The 15000-nt window shown below is 45.4% G+C and overlaps 1 protein-coding gene across 1 annotated transcript in view; it reads left to right on the top strand.

The window, feature by feature from the left end:
- The window catches only part of LOC121682365 (dysbindin domain-containing protein 1-like), a 20221-nt gene that overhangs the window by 1449 nt on the left and 3772 nt on the right, over positions 1-15000 (top strand). The window contains exons 2-3 of the mRNA XM_042062480.1: positions 2861-3004; positions 8603-8740. Of these exons, the coding sequence (XP_041918414.1) occupies positions 2861-3004; positions 8603-8740 (282 nt within the window). The remainder of the gene's footprint in view (positions 1-2860; positions 3005-8602; positions 8741-15000) is intronic.

The following is a 15000-nucleotide window of genomic DNA, read 5'->3' on the forward strand; positions in this document are numbered from 1 at the left end:
TCTCGGCTGACTGCACACTGTGAGTTCAAGGCGGTTACTTAACTCAGCAGGGGGGCATCGACTGAGGGAGCTGCTGCAGAAATGAACCGCTGAGCTCCCGGCTCCATCACACGACTTTACTAAGCAGGTGTGCTGATCCTCAGCCACGGATACATGCCATCATAGACAGCTTGTCACCTGGGATCAGAGAGCACCCGCTCCATTTTTTAATGCAAGTATGAAAACAATATTGATTCAAATCAAGATCAAGATGCATACTAAGTAGTTTAACACAGATAAACCTTTTGCATAAAGACTTCAACAAAATGGATGAAGCACCATGGTGGACGAGAGTTCTCCAGTGCACAGCCATCCATGACTGCTTGGCTAATTAGAGGAACAAGCAAGGCTCGCTTTTTTCCTTTGTCTGTTTTGATTACAGCTCCATGAATGAATCAATACATACACAGTGATCGTTGCACCCTCTGTGCATTGAGACTCCTTTGTTTTCTACATTCATTGTACTTTCAAGTTTGATTCCCTGTAAGAACAGGACAGTATTTATATTATTTTGGAATTTATATACTGTTTTCAGTAATGTTCTTTAGTAAATTTCTCCTTGTTTTGGCACTGCCTAACAGAGAAGATCAGGGATGGTGGAAGAATAGTGATAGAATGAGCAACTTCTAAATGGTCAGCCAAACTGGTGGAGAGTGAAGGGTGTTTGATTGGATTGGCAGAAAATGTTGTGATTCCAGTTCACTGCTAACACCACTCGCAGAGACAAAGTAGTTCATTTTAGAAAGCTTGTAAAAGATCTGGCTGTATGTGCATGTGCCTTGTGTCTATATCTCTGTAAATGTGCCTTGTTATATAGTAGAAAGAGATGAACTCATTCGGATCTTTGCGTGGTCTATGTATACGTGAGATATTGATAAGAACACAAGAGAGGACAGAATCACATTAGTTTTGTTTTTCCTGCGATCCCTCCTGTTATTGATCATCACAGATGTGAACAAATCCTGTGCCTGCTCATGGAGAGTCACATGCAGAGTTGTTTATCTCCAAAGTGTGAGTCTATGCAATAGCTGAACCAGCTGTTCTACATTTCTCTAAACTGGATGCCAACTCTGCCTCTCCTCTACCAAATAAACAGCATCCAGCTCCACACAGCCTCCTCCAGCAATCAGTTAGCCTCCTTAAAAAGCTATCAGCTCCAAATCCAGACAAGCACATCTCATCCTGTGGTCCTCACAATCCTCGATCTCGTTTGAGATGTGTTCTGGAGATATGTGTGATGCTGTGAACCAGGAATGTTAATAGGTTGTTGACATGTTAATGCTAATCATTCATTCTGAACAATTATAATTCACTAAAATTGTGTCTTTCATCAGACCTTTTCATCATTCATTCAAAGACTATGAAATGGATGAATATAAACTCCTTAAAAAGTGATGAGCAATTTGTTTTAGTAGCCTACTGAATAATAAAAAGTGTTCAGATCAGAACTACCTTATTGAAAATTTACTAGGCTACATTCTTTGTATCATTTCACAAAACAGCTTCTATCGTTTCTTGAATGGTAATTTCAGCAGCCTGCATAGCTAATTTGGGCCAGGCATTTCTTAAAGAGTGTATGGATTTGTCTGTGTGCATGTGCATGTATGTGCATTCGCTAAATAAAAAAGACAATCATTTAGATCTTTGTGTGTTTAGCCTTCATTTATACAGGCAGGACACTAGTCAAGTAAAGTCAAGTTTATTTGGTAACACTTTACTTGACAGTATCGACATAAGAGTGACATGACACTATCATGAACACATGAACCCTAACCCTAATCCTAACCCTAACCCTAAATCCTAAAAAACGTTGATACTGTCAAGTAAAGTGTAACCATTTATTTATATAGCACATTTCACATAGCACATAACACAGGGGTCATTCAATGTGCTTTACATAAACAAAAGCAAAGAGTAATCATAAATAAAAGCATAAAAGGGCAATGTTTAAAACATAGTTTGAAACGTAAAGTACAGTTAAAAAGAACATAAAATAATATAATAATTAAAAGACAGATTCAGAATTTGTAACTCAGTGATAACAGGGAGGGCATTTGATCAGTTAGCAGAAGGCATCTGAGAACAGTTTGGCCTTTTAGATTTACAACTGTCTACAGTTTTACAGTTAAACGTTTCTTTTACAAAAGAAATTAAAGGAACAAAATTAACACTTCTACAGCTTCAAACTCATTCTTATGTGACACTGACTTGAAAACTTGATATTATGTAACGTTGTTGATCGAGTGGATTGTGACTCTTTTTGTCAGTTTATGATTAACTGGATACATTCTTAGTGCTAAATGGCATTGAACATTGACACCATAGATATCAATTCTTCTATTGTGTTCCTTTGAAAGAGTAATGAAAGCATTTTATGACGGTGCCATATGGCCCACAATTAATAGATAACACCGCTCTTAATACATAAGTAATCCATATTCATAAAGTTAATAGTCCAGTATGTCCTGTTGGCAGAGGCAACAAGGTGAGGGTTTATTTGTATGTTGTCACAGTAAAAAGTTACCTTGAAGTGACTTCATACCAGAATAGATGTGTGACATATGTGTGGAAGACTGGTTGCAGTGAGTGGGAGAGAGCACATTGTTAATTACAAGGCTTTAAATCTAAGATGGAATCCATATTAACTCAGAACTTTTTGCCTTTTTTTCCACTTTGCGACTGCAGCAGACCTGTCATAGGTCCAGCATTGCACATTTTGGCCTAGGGATGTAGCCTGACAGATTTATGGCATCGATATAGATGAAGGGACTAGGCAAATCACACTGGAGTGAATGGGCTGACATCGCTTTGCCTTTGACAGAATCCAACAAAGACATCCAGAAGCTGCTGAAGCCCTCCAGCTCAGGGGACCTGTCCAAAGAGCCATCCCAGCATCCCTCGGGGGCCGAGGAGGGAGGCCTCCTCGGACACAACTCAAGCCTTCTGCATGTCACCGAGAGAAGACGTGAGTCATTAGACCTAGGATCCTGGGCCGATGGGGATAAAAGATTAAGGGGCGTTGATGAGGGGTTGGTGTTGGGGGTGGCGGGCAGAAGCGTCAGAAGGTGTTGATCTTTATTATAGCTGAGTCATGGTTGTTGGAAGGGAGATGTCCCTCAGTGTCTGCTCACATTTGCAAAGGATGCACAGCCCACAGGACGTACTACTTTAGCCCAGGTTGAGTCCTTTGTGTTTAGTGTAAGATTAATGAATGTAGATCCATCTTTGTGCTATTCTTTGCCGTACACACACACACACACACACACACACACACACACACACACACACACACACACACACACCACAATTGTATCACCACAATTAAAAGGGAGAAAATAGTATGTTGTTCTCATTATTTACTGGTTTTGTCTAACATGAGCCTTGACGGTTAAAGGCGAACTATGCAGGTTTTTTAGCTTAATTTACCTTAACTTAACAGCTTCGGAGTCATTGGAATGGTTATGTGACTTTTTTCGGGTTGAATGGTGGCCGTCTCGCTTCCCCCTAGCGCCTGTGAGTGGAAAAACCACCCTTGTAACAAATTGCTTTACTGCATTTAAATACATACACACCAGGCACTGGCTAGAACAAGGTAGAGATGAAGTTTCTCAGACATTCGTCATGACAGAGCCAGCGAAAAAGAAGCAAAAACCAAGAAAACAGCAGAGAAATTGGCAATAATGCATAGTTTCTCTTTAAGGAACGTACTGGCTGAAATATGGAGGAAAACTTTGACAACCTTCGAGACAGAAAATGTTCTGCGTCAAGGTTTCATGATGTGAGCTTCTGGCAATCCAGTCGCTTTCCAATTCCTCATTCAACTAATATAAACATTTGTCTTCCCTGTGACATGGTGTGTCTGGCACATGGTTTGTCAAAGGCCAGGATGCAATGTTCTCACACCAAATCAGAGAGAGGTCGGCCTCCCTCCTGAGGGGTGAGTCATTCACAGAGCAAAACGGGGTGCATCCAAAAGTCCTGCAGGACAGACTGCACCGACTGTCCTCTCTCTGTCTGTCTGTCTGTCTCTGTCTCTCTCTCTCTCTGTCTGTCTCTGTCTGTCTGTCTCTCTCTGTCTGTCTCTCTCTCTCTCTCTCTCTCTCTCTCTCTCTCTCTCTAGCTCAGCCACCCGGCTCAGGGGGCTCAAAGGCGTGATTGTGTCGAGCAGCAGAAGCCCTCTCTTGTCACTGGGATGCTGCCGAGACCAAAGACACATAACGCACAAGGCAGCCATTATCTAGCAGGGCTTCTGCACAAACATTCAGAAGACAGAAGAGAGTGCAGAGCCTGTGTTCATCGCTAAATCACAGAGTTCACACATGCTAAGACCCCCGTCAGCACCAGAATATGCCTCAAGCTGATGGTGCTGTGGGAGGAAAGCAGAGAGATGTTAACACACCAGCTAATTAATTCAGGTTCATAAGCACATTACTGTTCCCTTTTAAAGAATGCGAGGTGACAGTGCACATTTTTTTCCCGCTTACATTTCATATTTGTTTCTTGAGAATAAACTCTTTCTCTTGAATAGCAGTGGGTCCCATGTGCCTGAGGTCCCCTCTTGTGCTCCAGAAAATGTCATCTTATATGCAGGCAGTTATACTGGACTTCGCTAGTTTTATTGTTTTTAGAGTTCTCTTAGTTTGCAGAAGAACAGGGGCAAATTATATACTACTATGGAGCCCATTATGAAGCCCTCTACCCTGGATATAGATTTCTCTCTCTCTCTCTCTCTCTCTCTCTCTCTCTCCTCTCTCTCTCTCTCTCTCTCTCTCTCTCTCTCCAGACACAGACAAAACAGACTGACAGACACACACACACACACACACACACACACACACACACACACACACACACACACACACACACACAGTTTCGACCTTTGAATAACTCCTCTATTATTTTGAACTATCAAGTCTGGAGTCTTTTTGTCCTACAACCCCATTTGGCTCATTATTAGCTTATTACTGTCCGTCCGAACTCCATGGTGGAGGCAGCCTCATGACTTTGTCATGACAGTAATTGTCAGTGAAACCGCCCAGGATAACTCAAAACTGGAGCCACTACTTTCAAAATAATTGTGTGGCAGCCATATTAATTCAACAAGGTTCCTCCTTCTCCTCTATGTTCTCCTTTGGTTTTCTCCTCATTATGCTACGCTCCCCTCCAGCTAGGCTCACTATACTCACCATCTACCCTCCTCCCCCTCCCCACCCCCCACCAATGGCTGGCACAGGCTTTTTGTGCCAGCTCGGTAGGTTCTTTTCAACCGGAGAGCAGCTCAGAGCAACCACTGGATTACTGCGTCTTGCCAGCCCATGGTTCTGGCAGCGCAATAGCCACCCCACGCCTCCAGACCTGTGATTGAACAGTGACTGTTATTGGCATGAAGAAGGAGGACTGCTTGTGAAGCTGATGCCAGTGGTGCGGTCATTTCAGTTGACAAAGCTTCGCATTAGAACAAATGGACCGCTATGAAAAAAATGACCGCATTTGTCGCTATGAAAACGGGGGTTTTAGAGTGACAGACAACAGTGGGTTTTTGGTCCAGATCACGTTAGTTTACATTTCGTCATATTTTCAAAGGGGGCTGTGGTCTCTCTCCATAACTCAGATATAGCTGCAAGGGAAAATGTGTTACTGATCAATAATTCAGAGAGCAGTGGGGTGGGAAAGGAGGGGTGGAAGAAGGGTCAAACGATAAACAAAAGAGAGTAGAGATTGAGTGGACAGACAGACCGCAGGAGGAGGAATATTTCACGCATGTAAGGTTTGTGCTGATCCATCGCCACACATCCTTTCTGTCTTTTGCTCCTCGTTTCATTTCTGGCACTTGCACCTGCTCTGTCTCTTCCCCTCTCTCTCCCTCTCCTTTTCCTTCTCTTCCCTCTCTCTCTTTCTTTCCCTCCCTCTCCTACTTTTTCTTCCTCCCATCCACCCTCGCTGTCAGCGGGAGCCTCTGAGCTGAGTAGACGGAGAGCCGTAGGCGGGCATTTTCCTGTCTCCCTGGGGAGCTCTGCCGTTGAGGGCCTCCTGATCTCCCCACCCTCCGGCTGCACACTGACTACGTGGGGCTCACATGGAACAGAGACAATAGAAGGAGTGGCCCTCTCCATCTTCCCAGCGATAGTCACATGCCTTATAAGGAGGAACACTGTATGAGGCTGTTGTATGAAGCATGATGGGGGATGGCTCGTGGAACTAATCCTTGTGGTTGTTCTGTGGAAGCAGCCATTCTGCTTGTCACAGCTTCTTATCAGAACAAAGGGAAATGATTTGTCACTATATGTTTTAGAATGATGGAGGATGTATGAGGTTGTTGCTCTAAGATGAAAGAAGTAAAGGAGTGCAATTCTGCTTTTCAGTCAGAGAACAGAACACCTCCTGGGCTTGAGCCAGACGCTTTCACACTCAAGCGTCAAGGTTACATGGCAACAGGGCATATACTTGCCCCCCTTTAAATTTAACTGCTGTGTCAAGTACTGAGTAGAGCACTGTAACACAACCAAAGCTTCTGTCATTATTCCATGTGTTCTAATTGCTCTGGTTCTAGTTGCAACAGCCTTTTAAGTCACTATTTTATGTACTTGCATTCTACAGTACGTGCTATGATGAAAGAGTGGCATGTGGTGGCACGGCAGTGCAAATGACCACTTCATGCCTCTGTGCATGAGAAAATATAATAGATTGTGCGGCTGAAGAATGCATTGGAGCATTTAAGAGGCCACTGAAGGCTGCAAGAGGCTGTAAACCAGCCAGCCTCCAGCACAGAGCCATCCTCATCATCATAATTAATGTCTAATCACCAAAGCAGCTATAAGAGCAATGCATCACATGCTAATCAGCCTCCCTGACCTTCACTGGAGCCTGGAGTGACCACTGGGCCTGAGGTGAATTTGTATGTGTCTGAGTTTGTGTGTGCGCAAGAGTGTGTGTGTGAGTGTGTGTGTGTGTGTGTGTCTGTGTCTGTGTGTGGGCAGGTGTGTGTGTGTGTGTGTGTATGTCTCTCTCTGTGTATGTGTGTGTGTGTGTGTGTGTGTATGTGTGTGTGTGTGTGCACATGCGTGTGTGTGTGCGTGCATGCGTGCATAGCTGTGTGTTGCCAGAGGCTGAGCAGAAGAAGCTCAGCTTAACAGGGAGATGAAGGGTGGGGTTGTCACCATATTAATGGCGGGGGACATTAACGAAAGGAAAGGTGAGCAAAAGCGTTCATCCTCCCCCTCCTCTCTAATTCCCCCCGAGGGGTGGAGTGTGGGGAGAGGAGACAGCTCATTAGGGGGAGACTTCAAAAGGCAACAGCCCACCACCCGTCTGGCCGCCTGCCTGTCTCCCATCTTTACTAATGCAGGAGCTCAAGGAGAGCAGACCGGGTCTCTTCAAAGCGCTCTCATATTAGCAACGGGGCGGGGGGGGGAGATACGAATATGCAGAACAGAGTTTGATGACAGGAGTCGTGGCTTAAAAACAACAACAGCAAAAAGAACCTCCGGGGATTTTCCGTCTCACTCCAAACCATTTTGCTCACAGATAACACTTTAAGTAGCACCCATCGCCCTAGTGAGTTTGTCAAAATCACCATTTCCTGGGAAAAATGTGTGCTTACTCTGTTTGGTAAGTCTTAGATCCCCCGTCATGGGTATAATATATCCAAAACATTCTGTAGCACTAGCCCAGCAGGTGGGCTATACAGTGATATCACTGAATCCCTGTGCCATCTGGAACACCCAGCATGCATATAGCAGTACAGTTAGCACCATTTTTATTATTTTATTTGGTAAACAGTACATCCACAACATGAATATATTAGCATTAATTACCAAATACTACTAAGATGCCAATAATCATTAGCTCCATTACACAGATAAGCTTGAGATGAAGGCATCACACGCTCGCTCTCTCTCTCAGCTCCAGATGCCCTGCTAACCCCGTTTCTGGCTGAAAGACCCACTGCCTGCGGCTATGGCAAAGTCTTGGCCAAGTGTGCCATGCAGCTCTGCTGAACCTCCACTGTCTGGGGGGCAAAAACTCACTGGGGGACTCCACAAGTCAGACCTGACATGTCTCCCACTGCGCTCCCAGGCACACACACACACACACACACACACACACACCCTACACCTTCCAGCTCTTCGCTCTTTTCCTTCAGCACAGCAGGGATACAACACTTCAAATGAACTTTGTAAATAGAAGTGGAACGAATATAAATACAATTGTGACATGGCCATGTTTGATGTTGAATTGACAATGTTGCTGAGAGGTGCGTAAACTGAGCTATTTTTGACTTTTACAGCAAGAAACCGTATTCCCAATGCTTTTGAACTTTGAAGTTTGTGTATTGCTTGACATAATCAGGTGATTACAATAACATAGACGGTGGCTCTTTCCCTGCTAATAACTGCTCAACCACAATATTCAGTCTAATATCAGTAAAACAGTATTTAAACGTGAGTCAGTCTATAACAGTATTTAATGGTTCTTCAATCTGTCAGTATAACAGTATTTAAGTGTTAGTCTGATGAGTAGTTGCCATGTAGGTGACCCCTGACCTCCCCTGTGTGTTCCACAGAGCCACTCAGCAGCGTGTCCTCACTGGAGGTGCACTTTGACCTCCTGGACCTGACCGAGCTCACGGACATGTCTGACCAGGAGCTCGCCGAGGTGTTCGCCGACTCTGACGAGGAGAATCACAACGAGTCCCCAGCAAGTGAGTGCAGCCTAGCAAACACAAGGTTGCTTATGAATATGGCACACCTAGCCGTGACTGTGCTAGAGGTGGTCTAGTGGTCTCCTGTGGTGCAAATTAGCCAGTCCCAACACACTCTCAACACACACATATCTAAATACTGCTTAGATTGTGTTCAATTACAAGCATTTTAAGCTAGAATTTGACTCTTCTTGATTATCCTCATAAGAAGCATATTGGAATGTGGCATGGAGGATGTGATAGAATAATGAAATTTGAGAGCTTACCTCACAGTTGTGGTATTAAACATGAATACAATAGACTAAAGGGTATCAGTATGTCCGTTAGCCCTTTTGCTCTTGATTGGGCTTAATGGTGCAGGACCCTTGCCATGACTGATGGAGGATGTCATGCCTGTTGTTTCCATAATGATGGCAAAGACCACGCTTTTAAGGGGTCAGGGAGTTGTTGAATCCAGGCAATAAAGAAGCCGAAATAGCCAACCCATGGCTCAGAATCCTAAACAGCGAGATTACTCCAGGTCAGTGCTACAGTGCTTGCTCAATCAGTGGCACGGATCTTAATAACATTAGGCGGCCATTTATAGCGCATATTTCTCTCCTCTTTTGAAGCTTGTTTTTGTGCTAATTCAGAGGCAGTGCTCTCTTTCAGGATACAGAATACCACTAGACTGAAGTATGTCTTTAATGAATAGGGCTCTGTGTTTTTACGGACCAGCCGGGACTGGTAAAGCTGGAGAGGCCAAAATGGAGAATCGGTGGCTAATTGCTGTCACCTTGTTTTGCCTCCCCACTCTCACTCTCGCTGTTAAAACACAGAATCTGCTGCACTAACAGTAAGCAGCTCATCTGCATCGGACAGGGGTGCTTGAGATTGGCCTACCATCAAGGACATGTCAGTTCAACATAACTGGCCCGTAGCCCAGCTCAATTCGTCAGCAGAGCCAAAGAGCACCCTATATTTTATTTATAACTGCAAAGGCCAACACTGCATATAGGACTCATTTGTCTCCGGCCTGGCAGGATATTGTCTGTTCAACACTGATTGTAAAGTGTGACCTCACTCCATTTTCTTCCCGTTTGAGGGCTGACTCTATGAGGGCTGACTCTATGAGGGCTGGCTGATTCTATGAGGGCTGATTCTATGAGGGCTGACTCTATGAGGGCTGATTCTATGAGGGCTGATTCTATGAGGGCTGACTCTATGAGGGCTGATTCTATGAGGGCTGACTCTATGAGGGCTGGCTGATTCTATGAGGGCTGATTCTATGAGGGCTGACTCTATGAGGGCTGACTCCTTCACACCCACTGCTTTCAATTCTTGGCTGTGACTTGACTGCTGACAGAAACATGAACTGTGACCTGCATGGGTCAAATGTCACAGGCACTCGCCTCATGTCCGTGAGAGGCTGCGCATTCTAAACTACGGTTGTTTTTGGTGTGAATGTCTGTGTGTGTGCGTGTGGTGTGTGTGTGTGTGTGTGTGTGTGTGTGTGAGAGAGAGAGAGAGAGAGAGAGAGAGAGAGAGAGAGAGAGAGAGTGTGTGTGTGTGTGTGTGTGTGTGTGAGTGAGAGAGAGTGAGTGTGTGTGTGTGTGTGTGTGTGAGAGAGAGAGAGTGTGTGTGTGTGTGTTTCATGGTGCTGATCGTGGTCTGACCGCCATGGAGACGCCTGTCACCAGGCGAGAATACGCTAGCTTGCATGCAGCCCCGTCTCTGCATCCTTTGACCCTCAACTGTCTGAACTCCTCCCTTCTGCTGAGCACACACACACACACACACACACACACACACACACACACACACACACACACACACACACACACACACGCACAGACACCCACACACACACACACAGGCAAACACTGTCATTGCCATCTCCTGCAGTTGCCCCCTTGTCCATTGCTGTTGTAGTGTCAGGTCGCCGCCTCTTTAATTGGCCTCCCAGCCCTTTGACCCCTCTCTCCACCCCTTTAATGAAGTCCCTGTCAGCGGGCTGTGCGGTGTGACCTACTGTCGTGTCATGCCACAACCAGCAGTGCTGCTCCAGCTGCAGCTACTGCTGATGGTGCTCCTGCTCTGCCGCCTGGCAGCAGAAGGCTTTAAATACTCTCTAAATTAATGAATGGGTCCCTGAGCTCTTAGTGAGCATTATCACTGTGACAACAGACCCGCACCTTACTGCCCATATATAAACCAGCCGCTGCTGCTACTGCTGGTGGTGCTATATAGATGATCAGACAATAAAACTCCCATTAGTTTTACAAGGGGCCAAACCTCGCACCATGCCCAGCTATCGAGGGTAGATTTAAGACCACTAGCAGCGGATGGGCAGTGTGTGAACGTGATTACCATGCCTCACTCTCTGTTCTCTGGGAAAATGGTTGTGGTAGTGGAGGGAGGGGAGAATGTAAGGACCAAAAACAGCTACACTATAAAGTTGGGAGCATTTGTGGGAAGGAAGTTTAATTTCACCCCCACACATCATTGTATAGGCGAGTTGAATTTTCTTCCTTTTTCTGAGGCTAGCTGCTGTGTCCAGTAGTATTTGACCGATGTCATTGCCTCATCATGCACATAATTGCTCTGTGTGACTGGCCTCAGAGTAGAGAGCACAAGAGCCTTGGTGAGTCAACCACTGGCCATTCTAGACACGCAGAGACAATGTGTAATCATCCTCAGCTTAATCGGAATTACCCACCCTCCCTCACACCCACCATCCCCATCCTGTTTTATATTCACTTAGCCTGCTTAAAGAGGCAGTGCAGAGTTTTTTGTCTGAAACTACCAAGCTGGATAAAAGAGCCACCAACCCTGCCTTGAAAACATTGACATCCCCAAATGCACAAAAGTTAGCTTCTATCTAATGTATAAAGCATATAATGTACAACCACGCTGAATTGTGTATCCTAAGCCCATACCTAAAGCAAACAGCCATTTACTTCTCCTGAAGCTTTCCCTATCGTTTGCATTTAATCCTCAGACTACCATGGATATCAGCTGCCCCCTCATTTCACCAGATCTGTCCTGAAGCCTTGAGTTATGACACCCATTAGCCATCTGCAAGACCCAGACCCTGCACTATCTCACTCCGCTAATGCAGCACTCTTTAATAGCGTCCATATTCAGCTGGGGTGAGGAGAGAGCTGGCACTCTCACCAAAGCCGCGCCTGAACAAATCCCTCCTCCTTCCCCACCATGTTTTCCTCCTTTAATATAAGCCTCCACGAATCACTCAGGGCCGCGCTAATAGCGTCTCCTGCAGAAAGCATAGCGTATAGTATAGCGTGGGGGGGGTTGCTCAGTGTCAGAGGCAATCAGAGAGGCTGCAGCCAAAAACAGGCATCCAGAGCAGGGGCTTCCCCCTTGGGCTTTGCTGTTCTACATAGTTTTGTGCTCTCTGAAGCTCTCACAAGTCCGGAAAAATTATGCTGCCTTTTGAGCACAGATTAGTAACCTAGTGATGGTTGTGGGTACATAATGGTTTTAAAAGGTGCCTTTTAATGAGTGGGGTGTATGAAAACATGCCCTTGACTAATACAGAGGACAGTGACAAAGAAGCAGGTGCGTGGCTCAGTGTGTGGAGCCCACTACCCAGCCGAGCTGACAAAGGCTGATGGCTTCCTGCTGTTCTGCAGCTGTGCTGGTCAGCACACCTCACACACTCCTGAGACTGTTTGCTCAAACTCTCCCTTTGTATTCAGCGCCGTCATGTTTTGCAAAAGCAAACCAAAAAAAAAAAAAAAATTGAGAGGGGAAAGTGAACACTGTAATATGAATTAGACAGACACAAAGAGAAAGAGAGAGAGAGAGTGCGAGAGAGACGCTGTGTTGTGTGTTGTGTGTGTGTGTGTGTGTGTGTGTGTGTGTGTTTCATTCAGCTGTTTCTTGAACTTAAGTCATCTCAATTCTTCATGCAAAAAATCTGAAATGAGGTGCAGAACTCCCAGCTGTTGTATTCTCCAGGGCTACGCTGTGTTTCCAGCCCAGCCTTTCTAATCACCACAAGCCCTGGAACACACTAATGTCATCAGGCCCAGGTGACGTAACATCAGAGATTGACATTACCTTATCATGTAGTCAACCACAAGCTAGGGTAGAGCGAGAGAGAGACCGAGCGAGAGAGAGAACTTGAGTTTTGTTCTGTGTACTGTCAATTCGATGGGGACATTTGCTGTGAATAATGGGTACGAAATGATTTAAGCCAAACTCTTTTCAAACAGAGCTGTTGGCGTTTTTGCCTCAGTCTGTGTAAGAACCAAATTTATATTAAACCCAAAACAAGGTGAAAAAAACAAAACAAACTCAATAATAGCTGTTCATGCCTTGGCTGAGTGATATATGAGTGGTATTAAACAAAGTAATGGTGTTTAGTTTTGTACTATGCCCTTTTGTCTTCAAGGTTTAGTTTTTGGCCAATCTAAGCTTTTTTGAGTATGACACCCAACCAGAAGTTTAGCATTCTGTAGCTACTAATGGATATTTGTTGTGACAAGAAATTGAGAGTTGAGCTATGAGCTCCTGGTACATGACCTTTATTTCAAGATTCCACCATTTATTTGAAATCTTTCTTTCTGTGCTGTTTAGATCAATAAATCCATGTACATGCACTGAGTGCTTGGCAAAACATTGAGTTAGTACAACTATTGTCTATTGCAATGGGGTTTGGCAAGTGAGCAGGGAGAGTGCTGATAAAGTCAATTCAATTCAAGGTTGCTTTATTAGAATGACTGTAGGTACAGTGTTGCCAAGGCACATTTTTTTTACAGTAACAATCAGTCTATCAGGTACTTCCAAAGACAGTCTCTAGATGAAATCAGACAGATTGTCACACAGAGTGGAGAGAAAGTCGGAGGGACTCTTTCTATTTAGGGTGGGTCAGCAGCACTGACCGTCTGGGGGAGGCGCCGGGCCTCTGATGGTGTGATCTGTGGCTGTCAGAATCCTGCTGAGACACAGCTGCTGCCCTCACATCCATATTCACGCGTCTGTCAATCAGATGGAGCGTGACGCCGCAACGCGCCCCACCGTGCCGCACGGTGCCAGCCAGCTCTGTCTGCCAGACTCGCTGCTCGCCGCTGCTGAGCTCACAACCGGACCAACTGGAGTTCTGGAGCAAGCATGCCAAACCACACACACACACACACACACGATCGCTCCATGCAGGATCGCCGGATGGTCACAGAGAGAGAAATAATTAGATGAAGCCCACGGAAGGCTTTGTTGCTTGGAGGCAGCCGGTGACGAGTTCAAGGTCTCTCGTGAGCTGAACAAGTTGTTGTCCTTCTCATTAAAATGGAGCTGAGGCCCCATCCATCTCTGGAGATCAATATCCCGGCACTGGAGAGGACGAGGGAGGAGTGCGGTACGGCTCAACAGGGGAATCCATGACTACACACACACACTCTGAGATTTATGGGGATGGCCTTTAGTAGAAAACAGGCCATGATAACTGCACTAAACCAGAAGCAAAGGGCACACAAATTCACAAATTCCTTGCTTGTTACTATGGCACTGTAGGGCCATGCATAAAGAATAAAAGATGTAATGCAGTTTAGCGGCCAGTGAGTTGTGTCTAGTAATAAATGAGAACTAAATGGGAGTTGAGCATGTATGAGAGCCTTGCAGTACTGCAGACGTGACAGTGCAGTTGTGTGATGAGATGAGAATGGGGAACATGAGATAGAGGAGAGTTCATGAGATAATCCGAGATCATTTCCTTGCACCTGCAAAAGCAGGCATGTGAAAGGTGTGAACTAGATGATGGTGTCATGGAAGGTTTTGCCTGTTCAAAAAGCCTCAGGCAATCCAACTGAAATGTCAAATGAACCTTCATGCACGTGATGCTCCAACATACGTACATCATACGTGACATCTTGACGCCCAAAACCATCTCAGCAACAGAGACATGCAACTGCTCCAAGAGATGATGCTAGCAGCCTCTGATGGCGTCACGGCAAGCCATCCCACTTCTGACACCATATGTGTCAAAGGGAGAGAGCTGTCACCTCACCTGGCCTCAAACCTGGGTCTCCATGGTGTCAAAGGGAGAGAGCAGTCACCTCACCTGGCCTCAAACCTGGGTCTCCACGGTGGCAAACCTGCCGTTTCAGCGCAGTGCTTAAGAGCCAGGCTCATTGGTTTGGTAGTCAGAGCGCATACTCAGCCATATTGACTGCACTCCGTCACAGGCAAAATTAGAAGCCAAGCAAACATGCAAATGTTGCACACACAAATTTGTTAAATGATAAAAAAAATCTATT

This window comes from Alosa sapidissima, chromosome 14 (assembly GCF_018492685.1).
Source record: "Alosa sapidissima isolate fAloSap1 chromosome 14, fAloSap1.pri, whole genome shotgun sequence".
In the NCBI taxonomy this organism is placed as follows: Eukaryota; Metazoa; Chordata; class Actinopteri; order Clupeiformes; family Clupeidae; genus Alosa; species Alosa sapidissima.